Source organism: Belonocnema kinseyi, chromosome 10 (assembly GCF_010883055.1).
Source record: "Belonocnema kinseyi isolate 2016_QV_RU_SX_M_011 chromosome 10, B_treatae_v1, whole genome shotgun sequence".
NCBI classification, from domain to species: Eukaryota; Metazoa; Arthropoda; class Insecta; order Hymenoptera; family Cynipidae; genus Belonocnema; species Belonocnema kinseyi.
Window position 1 is genome coordinate 116,012,449 of NC_046666.1, and position 14,822 is coordinate 116,027,270.

At 33.6% G+C, this 14,822-nt stretch overlaps 2 protein-coding genes across 3 annotated transcripts in view; one reads left to right on the forward strand and one right to left on the reverse strand.

Annotated features, from left to right (window-relative positions):
• The window catches only part of LOC117181326 (mediator of RNA polymerase II transcription subunit 13), a 173,597-nt gene extending 164,356 nt beyond the window's left edge, over positions 1–9,241 (reverse strand). Inside the window, exon 1 of the mRNA XM_033373886.1 lies at positions 9,128–9,241. Within this exon, the coding sequence (XP_033229777.1) occupies positions 9,128–9,196 (69 nt within the window). The 5' untranslated portion in view covers positions 9,197–9,241. The remainder of the gene's footprint in view (positions 1–9,127) is intronic.
• Positions 9,242–9,387: 146 nt separating this feature from the next.
• Positions 9,388–14,822, forward strand: part of LOC117181960 (39S ribosomal protein L50, mitochondrial) — a 64,848-nt gene continuing 59,413 nt past the window's right edge. Inside the window, exons 1-3 of one of the 2 annotated variants that reach the window (XM_033374987.1) lie at positions 9,388–9,511; positions 9,610–9,713; positions 10,810–10,920. In XM_033374987.1, coding sequence (XP_033230878.1) covers positions 9,431–9,511; positions 9,610–9,713; positions 10,810–10,920 — 296 coding nt within the window. In that variant the 5' untranslated portion in view covers positions 9,388–9,430. The remainder of the gene's footprint in view (positions 9,512–9,609; positions 9,714–10,809; positions 10,921–14,822) is intronic. The other variant, XM_033374988.1, reaches the window with a different exon arrangement.

The window sequence follows — 14,822 nt, forward strand, 5'->3', positions numbered from 1 at the left end:
ATTTTAAGATCTATGCTAAAAACAAAGGGCAACTACATCTAGCTCTAGGGATTGTCGAACGATATACTAAAGAAATTGGAATGGAATTTGGGTTAGCCAAAAGCGCAAAGGTTTATTTAAAGCGAGGAAAACTTAATGGCATTCATGAAGATCCTGAGCTCGTTGATAGAAGCGCTATAAGACACCTTTGCGCCGGAGAGACTTATACATACCTGGGCGTGCCACAGAGCCGCATTCAGGATGTGACATCTATAAAGGATACTCTCCGAAGCAGATACAAACGTTTCAATCGACAGATTTGGTGTTCCGAACTGTCGGCGAGGAACAAAGTATCTGCAACCAATTTATCTACTTCCACTATAGCGCATAATTGTGTGGGTGATCCAGATGCATTTTGCTACAAATGTGGTAAATTTGAGGTTTTAGAAAATCGAAGAGTAATTAGTAATGACATAAAAACAATTTATAAAAGCTACTTTGGTATGGAAGTTCAAAACCAAAGTGAAAATTGGGTTCCTCACAAAATTTGCATTAATGACGAGGATGATGATGAAAGCAGCGATGTTAATACAGAAGTGTACATACCAGGCAATGAAAAGAATAAAGTTCCTAAGCTATTTACGTCTGAAGAATTGAATGATTTATCGCGAGATCTCCGTCTCTCTAAAGATGCTTCAGATTATCTTGCTTCCGTTTTGTAGAAGAACTTATTAGCTAAAGGAGTTAAATCAAGTTTCTACAGAAATAGGGAAAAAGAGTTTAGACAGTTTTTTACTTCTGAAAAAAATGATCATGGAAAATTAGTCTATTGTAAAAACATTGACGGATTAATGGAAAAAATGAAACCTGAACTGTATAGACCGAAAAATTGGCGGCTATTCATTGACTCTTCTAAGCGCAGTCTAAAAGCAGTGTTATTGCATAATACTAATGTTTAAGCTCCAATTCCAATCGCACATTCTACGGAACTGAAAGAGCATTACAGTAACTGTTATGGGACATTTGATATCGCGTTCGTCATTACAAAAAAAAAAAAAAAAAAAGATGGCCAAAAAGGACATCGTTTGAGCAAGGACAAAAAAATATGATTGAAGATCCTCTAATCGACCCAAAAGAAGTTTTGATTCCACCCCTTCATATAAAGCTCGGTCTTATGAAACAGTTTGTCAAAGCGCTTGACGAAGATGGCGATTGCTATGCGTATTTGGAAGATCAATTTCCACAACTTTCCGAGGCAAAATTAAAAGAGGGGATCTTCGATGGACCGCAGATAAAAAAATGTAGCAGGATCCAGAATTCATTACAAAAATGTCTGGCACTGAAAAAGATGCCTGGCTTAGTTTTAAAAATGTTGTAAAAAACTTTGTAGGTAATAAGAACAGTCCAGACTATCAAAACGTGGTTTCAGAAATGGTAAAAAACTTTGGTAAACTAGACTGCTTATGAATTTGAAGCCACATTTTCTTCATTCGCATATAAATAAGTTTTCAGACAACCTGGGAGACTTCAGTGAAGAGCAAGGCGAACGTTTCCACCAGGATATAAGAGATGGAGAGGCAATATCAGGGGGTGTTGGGATATCAACATGATGGCTGGCTACTGTTGGAGTTTAAAACGAGATCAAGTCAATCAAGGTACCAAACAAAAGCGAAACCCACTACGTAGCTCTTTTGAGGACAAAAGGGTTCGATACAAGCGATATAAAGAAAAATAAAAGAACCCTATAAGTGTGAGAGGCAAGGGGACTCACGGTAATACAGCACCCCAAAGGGAACAGAATTTACTACGTCTACGTCGTTGTTCCTGGGTAACGCTAAAAGTAAATAAAACTTATTTACAAAAAATCCTACTATTGCCATGCAAGGAGACTAACGGGATTCAAAATCAGTGACCCCAAAAACATAAGGATATGCTGGATAAGTCCACCGGGAATGAAGATGTATATTTTTTTTGCAAAAATATGCACGAAAAACCGCTGTTTTCGTCGATTTTACCCATATTTTTGCATTTTTCGATCAAATATGAGGCAACTGGGTTATTTTGACCATGAACTCGGATTCAGCGACCCCAAAAACATAAGGATATGCTGATTTAGACCACCGGGCATAAAACATTTTTTCGTTGTAAAGGTGTACAAGAAAAATCGCTGTATTTGCCGATTTACGTATATTTTTGCGATTTTCAAGAAAGTATGAGCCAAATTACTTATTTAGGCCTCAACTTCGAATTCAGCGACCCAAAAGACATATAAATATGTTGGTTAAGTCTACCGGACGAGAAAAAATATTTTTTTTTTGCAAAAATATACCCGAAAAAACGCTGTTTTTGTCAATTTTACGTCTATTTTTTCGTTTTTCAGAAAAATACGATCCAACTTGGTTATTTGGACACCGGATTCGAATTCAGCGACCCCAAAAACATATAGATAATTGCTAGATAATTTTGATTGTCGATATTTCAAGATATAAAAACGTCAAAAATTCTCTTTTTGTATCTCACTAATTATAGAGGGAGTGAGAAGTTCGGCAAGACTCCTAAAAACCACCCTTAATATATCCGTACCTAAAATGTTAAAAATGACAATTTTGATTGTCGATATTTGAAGATATAAAAACGTCAAAAATTATCTTTTTGTATCTCACTAATTATAGAGGGAGTGAGAAAGTTCGGCAATACCCCTAAAAACCACCCTTAATATATCCGCGCCTAAAATGTTAAAAATAACAATTTCGATTGTCGATATTTGAAAATATAAAAACCTTAAAAATTCTCTTTTTCTATTTCACTAATTATAGAGTGGATGGTTTTTAGGAGTCTTGCCGAACTTTCTCACTCACTCTATAATTAGTGAGGTAAAAGAAGATAATTTTTCACGATTTTATATTTTCAAATATCGACAATCAAGCTTGTCATTTTCAACATTTTAGGTGTGGATATATTAAGGGTGGTTTTTAGGGGTGTTGCCGAACTTTCTCACTACCTCTATAATTATGATAAAAAAACAGAATTTTTGACGTTTTTATATCTTCAAATATCGACAATCAAAATGGTCATTTTTAAAACATTTTAGGTGTGGTTATATTAAGGGTGGTTTTTAGGAGTCTTGCCGAACTTTTTTACCCACTCTATGATTAGCGAAATAAAAAAAGAGAATTTTTGACGATTTTATATTTTCAAATATCGACAATCAAAATTATCATTTTTAACATTTCAGGTGTGGTTATATTAAGGGTGGTTTTTAGGGGTCTTGCCGAACTTTCTCACTCCCTCTATAATTAGTGAGGTAAAAAAAGGAACTTTTTGACGTTTTTATATTTTCAAATATCGACGATCAAAGTTGTCATTTTCAACATTTTAGGTGCGGATATATTAAGGGTGGTTTTTATGAGTCTTGCCGAACTTTCTTACTCACTCTATAATTAGTGAGGTAAAAAAAGATAATTTTTCACGTTTTTATATGTTCAAATATCGACAATCAAAATGGTCATTTTTAAAATTTTAGGTGTGGTTATATTAAGGATGGTTTTTAGGAGTCTTGCCGAACTTTTTTACCCACTCTATGATTAGCGAAATAAAAAAAGAGAATTTTTGACGATTTTATATTTTCAAATATCGACAATCAAAATTGTGTTTGGCATGTTTGAATGATGGGTGATTTCCACCCGACTTTATTTTTTCTACTACTTTTCGGTCTATTCATGTCCCTTAGTGTGAGTGAGCTTACTCCAGCAAGGGTATTTTGTCTACAGGCATGTTAAAGTAAGGAAATTTAAAAACTTTTAATTTTTCAACTAGCGATTTGAAAATAGCATTATCAGCATCTACAAATTTTTCCGATTCCAATTATATATTACTTGCCTAGAAAAGTAAAAAATTTGAAGGAGTTTAATATCAAGAAACATCAACTTTACAGTCAATTTAATACTAAATACTTCTCAAATTTGCAACCTTTATAGACAAAAAACGAAAAATAAAATATTTGAAAAGTCAAAATGTTTTCATTGTTTATGACAGTATTATGTGCCAAAAGTCCCATCTTAAACTTTCAGCCCTCTAGCGTATGTGGAACCCACCCCAAATCAACCCCTAAATATAATAAAATTCGTTAAAAATACACAATTGCGAAAAGTCAAAATGTTTTTGATGATTATAGCTGTATTTAGAGCCAAAAGAACCACAAAAAAGTTTCATCCCTCTAGTGTATATGGAACACGCCCCAAATCAACCCCTGCACACTATAAAATTCGTTAAAAATACACAATTTCGAAAAGTCAAAATGCTTTTAATTATTATCGCTGCATTTAGAGCCAAAAGTACCACAAAAAAGTTTCATCCCTCTGGTGCATGTGGAATACACCCCAAATCAACCCCTGCACACTATAAAATTCGTTAAAAATACACAATCTCGAAAAGTGAAAATGTTTTTAATGATTATCGCTGCATTTAGTGCCGAAAGTGCCACCAAAAAGTTTCACATGCGCTAGAGGGATGAAACTTTTTTGTGGTACTTTTGGCTCTAAATGCAGCGATAATCATTAAAAACATTTTGACTTTTCGTAATTGTGTATTTTTAACGAATTTTATAGTGTGCAGGGGTTGATTTGGGGTGTGTTCCACATGCACTAGAGGGATAAAACTTTTGGTGGCACTTTCGGCACTAAATGCAGCGATAATCATTAAAACCATTTTGACTTTGCGAAATTGTGTATTTTTAACGAATTTTATAATATGAAGGGGTTGATTTGGGGTGTGTTCTACATGCACTAGAGGGATGAAACATCTTTGTGGTACTATTGGCTCTAAATACAGCGATAATCATAAAAAACATTTTGACTTTTCGCAATTGTGTATTTTTAATGAATTTTATTATATTTAGGGGTTGATTTGGAGTGGGTTCCACATACGCTAGAGGGCTGAAACTTTAAGATGGGACTTTTGGCACATAATACTGTCATAAACAATGGAAACATTTTGACTGTTCATATATTTTATTTTTCGTTTTTTGTAAACGTTGGGAACTTTAGACTCATTACATAGATTCCAAATATAATACTTTTAAGTCACTGATTGCAAAATTACGAATTCTTTAATCTCACATTTTTTCCCATTTTCTAAAAAAGAACCCTTGAGGAAAGGGGTGGTCTGGCCAAGCTCGCAGGTATTGCCCTGAAAGTAGGTCGTAGAGCAGCCAGGGCAGGATAGCCTGCCCTGGGCAAGAGCGTGCCGACCACTGCCTTAGAGCCTTAGAACTCTAGAGGCTAGGCTCGACTTGTATCCCTAGCATTTACCGCCGCCAAACGGAGCACATGCATTGCCTTCATAATATATTCCGCTGATCTCGATTCTAAAGAATAGGCAGCGCGTTTAAATCCAACCAATAGGTGAAGAGTTAATGTGGCTTCAGACTTCAAGATTATATCGCAACCTGTTTTTTTATAATAGGATAGTAATACTTATCAAAAGGAATATTTTAAGCAAACCTACATGTCATTATTTATTTGAATTTTTCAGAGTGATTGTCCCGTATCTCATTTATATTTTACAAAAAATTTGAACATAAAGAAAAATGTTACAAAATTTATAATTATAAATCTCTCTAATGCTTCTCTTTGTATTACAAGATATTTGTTATTTAATCAACACCTGTAATTTAAAGTCGTATTGGGCAGAACTAACAGACGTTTGTCTGATAACGCTGCACTGAATATGGCTTAGCCCTTATTTTCACTTCTGCACCCTTACCACATGAATTACTGCGAAACTTTTTCCCTTATTCAATGTTTTAGGATGAAAATCGATAGAATGACTTATAGCTTAAAATCCTGTTCTATTTAAAATATTCAACATCAATGCGCTTGTTGACATTTTACCGGCAATTTTTATAGTTATGTTCATAACCAACAACGAAACTAGAACGGGTTTAGATGGAATGAAAAAACAATTTTTTCACATCTTTTTGCAAGAAAGTTTCATCTATTATTTAGTTTCGTTTTGAAAAATGTTACATGCGTTTTCAAAGCAATCATCTATTTATTTATAATATTTAAAAACAATGCACACGTTTTAACTTGTGTAAATGTCAAATTTCTATTCACTGGGAATTTCAGGCTTCGGTCGCCGTCAGTCATATCCGGTTAATATCAAGTCATGTACGTACCCAATACTGACAACAACAACAACGACGACGACAGATACCGACGTAAAAACTTTGTTTTCTTATTCACGGGGCCTCAAAACGTCAACATTTGATGAAATCAGCGCAAGTCGTTTTTCACATAAATATAATGCCTTCTAATTATGTATAATGTAATATTTCTTCAGACAAGTTTTTGCTGATTAAAAATTGGGACGATTAAAAGTAGAAAGTCTAAAGATAATTTCAGCAAACTTGTCAACAAGAAGCTTCTCAAATATTTGAAACATAATTAACCTGAGTATAACTTTGTAATTTTATGGCACTTTTACCCCTATATACCCTAAATAAACCTTTTTTGTTTTAAATACTTTAAATTCAGTAGACTGCCGATTCATTGAATAGTTAGATTGTATGGTTTAGTATTTAATACTGAAGCTGACAAAAAATGTCCGAGTTGAAAGTTTTAATTCGAATGATCTGGAAAAATATATGCTAACCGGGAAAAAACTAGAAATTTGTTTTTGATCTTAGACAACTTATATTTTTGAAAGTGAAAAAATTATCAGATCGGTAAAACAGGAATGAACTTGTTTTAATTTTTTTCAAAAATAAGTGTCCAGATATCCGCTTTTATATACTTTACCAATCCGCTTTTATATACTTTACCATTTCCGAAAGGTTTAGCGAAAAACATTCATTATAGTGCATACAAATCTACGGAAAAGAGTCCAGTCATCAGGTACTTTTAGATGGTAACTTCTGGAGCAGTCATTTTTGTTCTCTCAAGTGAGAAAAGGTTCAAAATATCACATTCCATTAGATTCGTGCTTTCCTGTGCATTTGTGAGGTAAAACTGTTGTTACAAGAATTAGCGTAGATATAATTCTGCGTAAAACTAAAAAGGACGTCGTTCTATCACCAATAGTTTCGAAAAAAAAACAACAATTTTTTGCCAAAAATCACATGTTTTTTTCTATTTCTCTGTAGCTCGGATTCTGATGGCCAGATCTAAAAATGGTTCACAGATGAATTAAAGTAGACGGAAATACCTATAATTTCAAGAAAAGAACATTATAATACCTGTAATAGATCGCGAGTTAGCACCTGCCAACGGTGACCCATTTCGACCTCAATTTACAGGTCAATTCCCAGAGTTCAGTTTGTTATGAATAGTTTGTTTCGAGGTTGTCACAGAAGAAAGTTCCTACAGAATGAATACAAGAGAACTTAATTCTGCGTAAGTTGAAAATAAATAAAATGTTCCTACTCCCATTAGGTCACGAGTAATGACCTTCCAAATATGCCTATTTTTTTTGTCTTTTCACCGAAAATCCGAAAGTCGTGTTGGTTTGGTCAAAAAGGATTTTAAAAAATAGGCATACTTGGAAAGCCATTACTCGTCACCTATTGCGACTAGGAACCTTTTTTTATACTACACAGAATTAAGTCCTCTTGTATTCATTATCTAGGAATTTTCTTCTGTGACAACCCCGAAACGAGCTATTCATAAAAATCTAAACTCTGGGAATTTACCTGTAAATTCAGGTCGAAATGGGTCACATTTTACAGGTGCTAACTTGCGATCTACTAGTTAGGATAATTTTTGTTTTTAATGACAGGTATTTCCGTCTTCCTTAATTCACCTGTTAACCATTTTTAGATCTGGCCATCAGGATCCGAGGTACAGAGAAACAAAACAAAAACATGATTTTTGGGAGAAAATGGTAAAAATTCTTTTTTTTTTTAAAGGCCGTAACTCCGAAACTATTGGTGATAGAACAATATTCTTTTTCTAGCTTTACGCAGAATTGTATCTACTTTAATTTTTTAGAGAACACTTTTACCTCTCAAATGCACAGGAAAGCAACAATCCAATCGAATGTGATATTTTGCACCGTTTCCCAAAAAAATGTCCGTTTTCCGGGACGAAAGCCTGTTCACAAAACCTAACCCTATAGTATGCACCCAAAAATGAATTACTTAGAGAGAGAAAAAAATGACTGCCCCAAAAATTACCATCTTCACCCTATTTTTTCGACCAGATGACTGGACTAGGAAGTGAGATGGCTCACACGGTAAGTATAACATGCGCTTGAAAATAAATATAGGTTTACCCTTCTTTTGCAGAATCGCCCTAAAGTACATCTGACGCGCCTAGATTTGTCTTCATACATGTCATGCGAAGTGTAAATTCACAGATTATTTGTGAATTTACTAAAAACGCTTCTGGAATGTGGGTATTACCTACATAAACTTGTGTTTTCCGATACATACTTCGGAGTTCACAGGCAACATGCAGTTATCATTTATTAGTTGAGGTATGTACCTAAGCATAGCAGATTCAGAAGCATAAAGAAACGCGAGAAATAGTTGGAAAAAGTGAAGAAAATCACTCAAACACAAATGACATCGCATAACGGAGACAGGTAGGTGGTACAAAAAGGTAGCTCCTGTTGCATGTTTGCTTTTTTAACGTGCGCGCGCTCTGTACATTCACTATTCACGACTTCCCCGTTTTTGCCCTTGCAACCATCCACGACTGAAACTCAGGAGTGACGTGATCAGACTTGACATTGGACACATAACAAACTTAAAACGTTCTAACAGCGCGCACAAGACAATGTAGGTATATACCTACTACTCAACATACTTGACTATGGATGTGAACCTAACACGTGCATTTTGAGTTGGCGCGAGTGGATTTGTCATGTGTGGGGTATGGATGCAGTAGTAGGCCCCACTGAAGAGCAAGTGAGATAGTGAAAGCGAGAAAAAGAGAGCATATAATACATACATACGCCGATCTGTCATTTCAATGAAGAAGACACTTTTCCATATGCGAAAGTGATAGTATGTTTCGACAATAAAAAAAAATTAGCTTAGAGTATTTATACTATTACGGTCTGTTAATTTCAAGTTGGAAATTTTCCTTCCAGGCAGTCTAGCGACTAACTAGGGAGGACATTGTGAAGTCAAGAGTGGTTCACTCACCAGAGCAAAGAAGTTTGTATGGCAATCCTCCAAGCTGGCGCCGTTCGTTTGATGCGACGGGTGCGTCATAGCTTCTCCATTGTACACTGTTTCACTATTAACACGACACGATGCGATCAGACTCGAAATTCCGAAACGAGAGTATAATTCCTCGTGAACATTTAGGAGGGTTTTCACCTTTCAATGGCGACTGTAAAATGGGGGATCATGGGAAACAACAAGCGCAGCCGCCGAGCCGCCCCCTAACGGTAACATATAGAATTTCCACACTTTACATCCTCGCCCTGACTAGATCTATAAAAAATGGCGGCGCTTACGAGGCATGCTTTCTTTTACAATTTTGTCTTGCGACCGACAAACCTTGGCTTCGACAACAATTTCACGGTAAACTTTCAACATTGTCCTAACAACCCTTTCTCAAGGGATTCACGGTCTATAGTAAACAATCGCGTCACCGTTAACGTATATGATATTGTTTTTAGGCGAGTGTACATCAAATTTTCTTGCGCGGAAAGAAAAAAAAGGCCATTGCTTCATTTAAGAAAGAAACGCTGGAATCTACACAAGTCTCTCTAGCCGCTAAAGGGTAAGCGATTATATTTTTCAATCAATTTCGCGAATTGAATCATGCGACAGAAATCGTCAATGAACCTACTGTTCGAGGGGTGCTGGAGCAGGGAGAGCGTCCATGTTTGTCATTCTTAATGCTTTGTTTTGCATTACATTTTACTTCACCAGTATATACCTATATAATACACTGGATGCACCATCTATGCAATGATAAAACGGCAGGGTTGCATGTCATGCAGTGAAGTGTCAGGCTTTGTAGATATTGTAACTGATGCCTAAGTGTAACTCACTGGAAGGGTAACGTAATGGGACGGTTTCTAACTGAAGAATTTATCCCCCTCTCTTATTTTTCAGTGGGTTTGAGCGAGATGAGTAATTAGCGCCATGTTTTAGTTGGCAAATTTATTGCCTACACCATACAGTGGTGTCAGAACGCGGATATCTCTAGTATGCGCAGTTCCCTGGGGGTGGTACCTATTTCAGTAGCCAATGGGAATTTGGAGGGAACTTTTAAATGCGGAAATTTGCACTTTATTATTTTTCAGCAGAATTACAATATGGAAAGTAAAATGATGATGCTTGATAAAAGAAAAATATTTTATATAACCGATATGCAAGAGTACTTTTTATAAATCATAAGTTTTTTTACGATAATTTGATTATTGTAAATGCGATACGGCGAGTAGATTGTTTTTTGTTTTAGCAGACAACACACAACATATTTTAGCGGTAAAATTATCTGCTGGAGATTTCTTTCTTGATTGTCATCAAAATTTAATGTATTAATTTTTGTTTACAATAGTGTTCAATACTTTTTATAGCTATATCGGTTTCTTCTGAAAGTGCTACACAGATGTTATTTCAGAAAAATTATGTATTATTATTTAAACCCTGAGTAATATTTTCTATTTTCCAGCCACGAAAAATTAATTTTAATCTGAATTCTGCTCAAAAATAATGAAGTGTTTATATCTGCATTTAAAAGTTACCGCCAACTTCGTATTGGCTACTGAAATAGGTACCGCCCCCAGCGTAGTGCGCATGCCAGAGATATTCGCTTTCTGACACCACTTGCACCCTGTTTAAGTTATTAAATTTCCGAGATTTCACAGCTTCAGATTGGCTGGTACTAAATCGACAACGTTCGACCGTAGAGCGAACGATTCAACTGGTTATAGGCTGTTATCATGGAATCGTCTATTCAGCGTATTATCAGAGATTAGGTGGGTAATTACTCATGTAATGGAATAAGAGACTTATTTAAAATCGGGCTGCGAAAAACTCCCCCTTGGTCGGTGGACCTAGTTCTGAGAGTTAATTCGCAGCTTTCGGCATTTTTCAGCAGCCCTATGCATCGCAAGTGTATGTGTATTCGGTAGTAGTTATTTTATCATCCGGAGGGGTATCGTAGCTCAAGTAAATCCAATAGATGGCGCTCGGATTAGGTAGGCCTGTCTTTACATAGTTACGTATAGCAAAAATACTAAAATTCATTAAAAACTTGATAATTTTTTATTAATATAATAAGAAGAACAACGTTTTCAGTAACAATAAGAGCATCTGTAAATAGTAATCCAAAAAATTCATGAAAGCATGTAATTTAATATTAGAACAATTGAATAGAAAGATGAGTATTTAAAAAACAGTTTAAATTGTATTCATATTTTTCTATTGTTTATTTTTCTAATATAATTAATTAATTTTATAAACAACTGTAATTGTTGCAAAATTCCAACATTAGTTTATAATATTACTTCACTAATAATAGTAATAATACTGGTTAAACATTATCGTTTTTATTTTAGGACAGGCAGTTTCGGTAAAGTAATACAATTTCCCTTGGGACAAGAAATTTTTGACATGGAACGGGAATTTTGTTAAAGAATTTACAGTGGAATTTATAAGAAAGGAGTTTAAAAAATCCCTGTTCCAAGTCAAAATTCGTCACAATTTAAAAATTCCTTTTTCGATATTTAAAAAAGAGAGTGCTTCAAGTAATTTTTAGAGTAGAAGTAGTATTTCAAAAATTAAATATTTCTAAATTATAATAAAATTTTTTTAACATTTTTCGTTAAGAATTTACCGTTTTTTCTTGAAAATGCAACTGCTTGCAGTTGAAAGCTGATCTCTTTTGTTGAAAATTAATTTTATTGTTGGAAGATTCATGATATTAAATGAAAATTCGTGTAGTTTTAAATATATAACTAGTTTCTTTAAAATCACTTTTTAACTAAAAATGAACTATTTCAGTAGAAAATATAACTATTTTGGGTGGATAATTGACCTTTTCTAGTTCAAAGTTCAACAATTTGGATGTAAATTTGTATTTCTGCATTGAAAATGCATTTATTTCGTTGACAATTCACGTATGTTGTTAAAAAATCGACTTTTTCGGTAGAAAATCAGTTTTCTTTAAAAGTTAGTCTCCTTATTTTAAAATTCTTCTTTTTGTTAAAAATTCATGCATTCCAGTTAAATATTCATAATTTTAGATTAAAGTTAATCTTTTGGGTTATAAATAAATTTACTTGGTTGAAAAAGAAACTCGTCTGATAAAAATGATTATTTTCTTAATTAAAAATTCATCAATTCGATTAAAAATTAATGTCTTGTTTTGAAAAATGAGCTATTTGCTGTTATAGTATGACGTACAGACTGGAGCTACACATTTTAACAATATGATTTTGCTCTAATAATTTAAGCAAACTTTCAACACAATAAATAATTTACTCGACTACAAGTTCTTATCATTTAAATTCTCAATTTTACACATTTTTTCATAGAAATCACTTTCAATAAAAACAGCAAAATCAACTTTTAAATTGTTGAACTGGAATTCCAGATAGCCGCCCATAGGTTAGAGTGAGTTTTAAATGAGAAATCAACTTTTTTAATCGACCACGTAATTTTTTTATCGGACCCATTCAGTAGCTATTATGAATCGGCATTAACCGATAGAGGAATGATAATTCCGATAGAAAATTAATAATTTAATTAAAACAAATATAATTTAAATAGTTGAAATTATTCATTAAAAAATAGTTCAACAGCCACCTTTAAGAAAATCCTGGCATACGTGTAGTCTACTTTTACTTAGAGAGTATTTATTTTCCGGTATTTTGATTGATTTTGCTAAAAAATTTTTGTTGTTGACCTATTTACATCACACCACATCAGAATGTTAAACATGTATTTCACATTTACCATATATGAATCTTAAATGTAGAAAAACTATCACTCACGTTTTATATTATCGAAATTGCCTTTACCAAAAATTCGGGTATTGAAATTCTAAACATTTGGATGTTTGTGATGCAAATGAATATAAGCCAATTGGGGAGTTTGTTTCCAACACGTGGACTACCTGCAGCCATTAGCATCCCGGTAACAAGCGTTGAATTCAGAAAAATTAGGAATTTGTATTTCTATGAATACACGATTTTTCATCCGTCTAAAAATCGCCCAACGGCAACAGAAAAAGTGCAAATCCTATTCCTCTCAATCGACTTAATAAAATTTAACGAAAACATTTATTTAGCCTATTTTTCATTATTAAATCTTTTTATAACTTATAAATTCGAAAAATATTCCAATTTATATTTATTTATATTTTGATAATTTATTTAAACGTCTTAAAAAATGCAACAAAGATATCTATGCAAATGTGTTAATTTAAATAATTTTAACTCTAAAGAGGCAGAGTTGAATTGGTGAGAATTAAAATTTCAGAATTTACATTTCGCATGAAGGAATGAAAACAACTTATTACACATATTTTGTGGACTTATTAGGAGGAATTAAATAAAATCAAAATATGACCACTTCTGAGGAATAAAAAATATCTCTGTGAAGTGTACTGAATAAGTTGAATGTCACTGACGCTTAATTCAGTGTAAATCTTATAATTCCTGTATAGGATAATCTATTGGAACTACTTTAAAAAGAGAATTATAACTAAATAATCATTGAATTTATAAATAAATTGTCGCATCAATTATAATATACAATATTACTTAATTTGAATTTCTGTAATTTTTTATTAATCAGCATTGTACTATTTAAACTTATTATCTCATACTTCTCATTCGAAACAATTAATTCTTAAAAATTTTAATCTGCATATTCCACTCAGTTGAACACAGCCTGAGGTAACCTACAATTGGCAGATTCACGCTTATTGAAAATTTCTATGTGCGCATCGTATTTTTACCACATTAACGAATCGTAGAATGCTCATAGGAATTATTTCAGGTTAGTCAGTCTCATTCAACTCTATCCACTCAGCATTTTGACGAACGTGGAATGGCAGATTTAAAGCACCGCGCACAGGTGACCGATTAAAAATGTGGCCAACCGATTGCATTTTTATTCTTTTAATCTGCAAATGACAGATACGCAATTCAAACCGACTCGCTTTCTATCGGTTCTTTTTTCCTGAGATTCTACTTTAAAATTCCCTATAGAAGGTCACAGAATAATCGCAATAGTTTTTTTTGCAACGGTAAAAAGTTTTAAAAAATATAAGACGTATAACAGTCAACAGGCGTTATACGTCTTATATATTTTTTAAAATTTTTACCGTTGCAACAAAAACTATTGAAATTATTCGGTGACCTTCTATAGGGAATTTTAACACAGTAAACTCCAGGAATAAATTTTCTCTTTCAATAAGATAAAAAAGTTGCAACACGTTTATCTAACGAAAGATAAAATTTATCTGAAGAAAGATAAAATTTATCTTACGAAAGATAAAGTTTATCTGACGTAAATATTTGTTTGACAAATGTTATATGTCAGGCGGCTGCGTCTATGTTAACAGAAAAAATGTCCTTCATTAATTTAAAAATCCTCGCGGTATTCAATTTTTAAAATTCTCACTTTATTTCACTAATTTGAAACCCAAAATCACTCACCTACACCTACTGAATACACAGTCTGCACTTTGGTTAGTTCATACCAGGCCCATGCATCGCCCCCACTTTTCTGTTTTCTTACGACCCGGAGGGGAATTGTCGGTCAAACTAATCCAACAGATGTCGCCACAAACAGTCGGTCTGTCTTTTTCATTGAATTGCATTAAGAAATAGCAAAAATAATAAAAAACTTGATGCTGTTTGCAAATAAA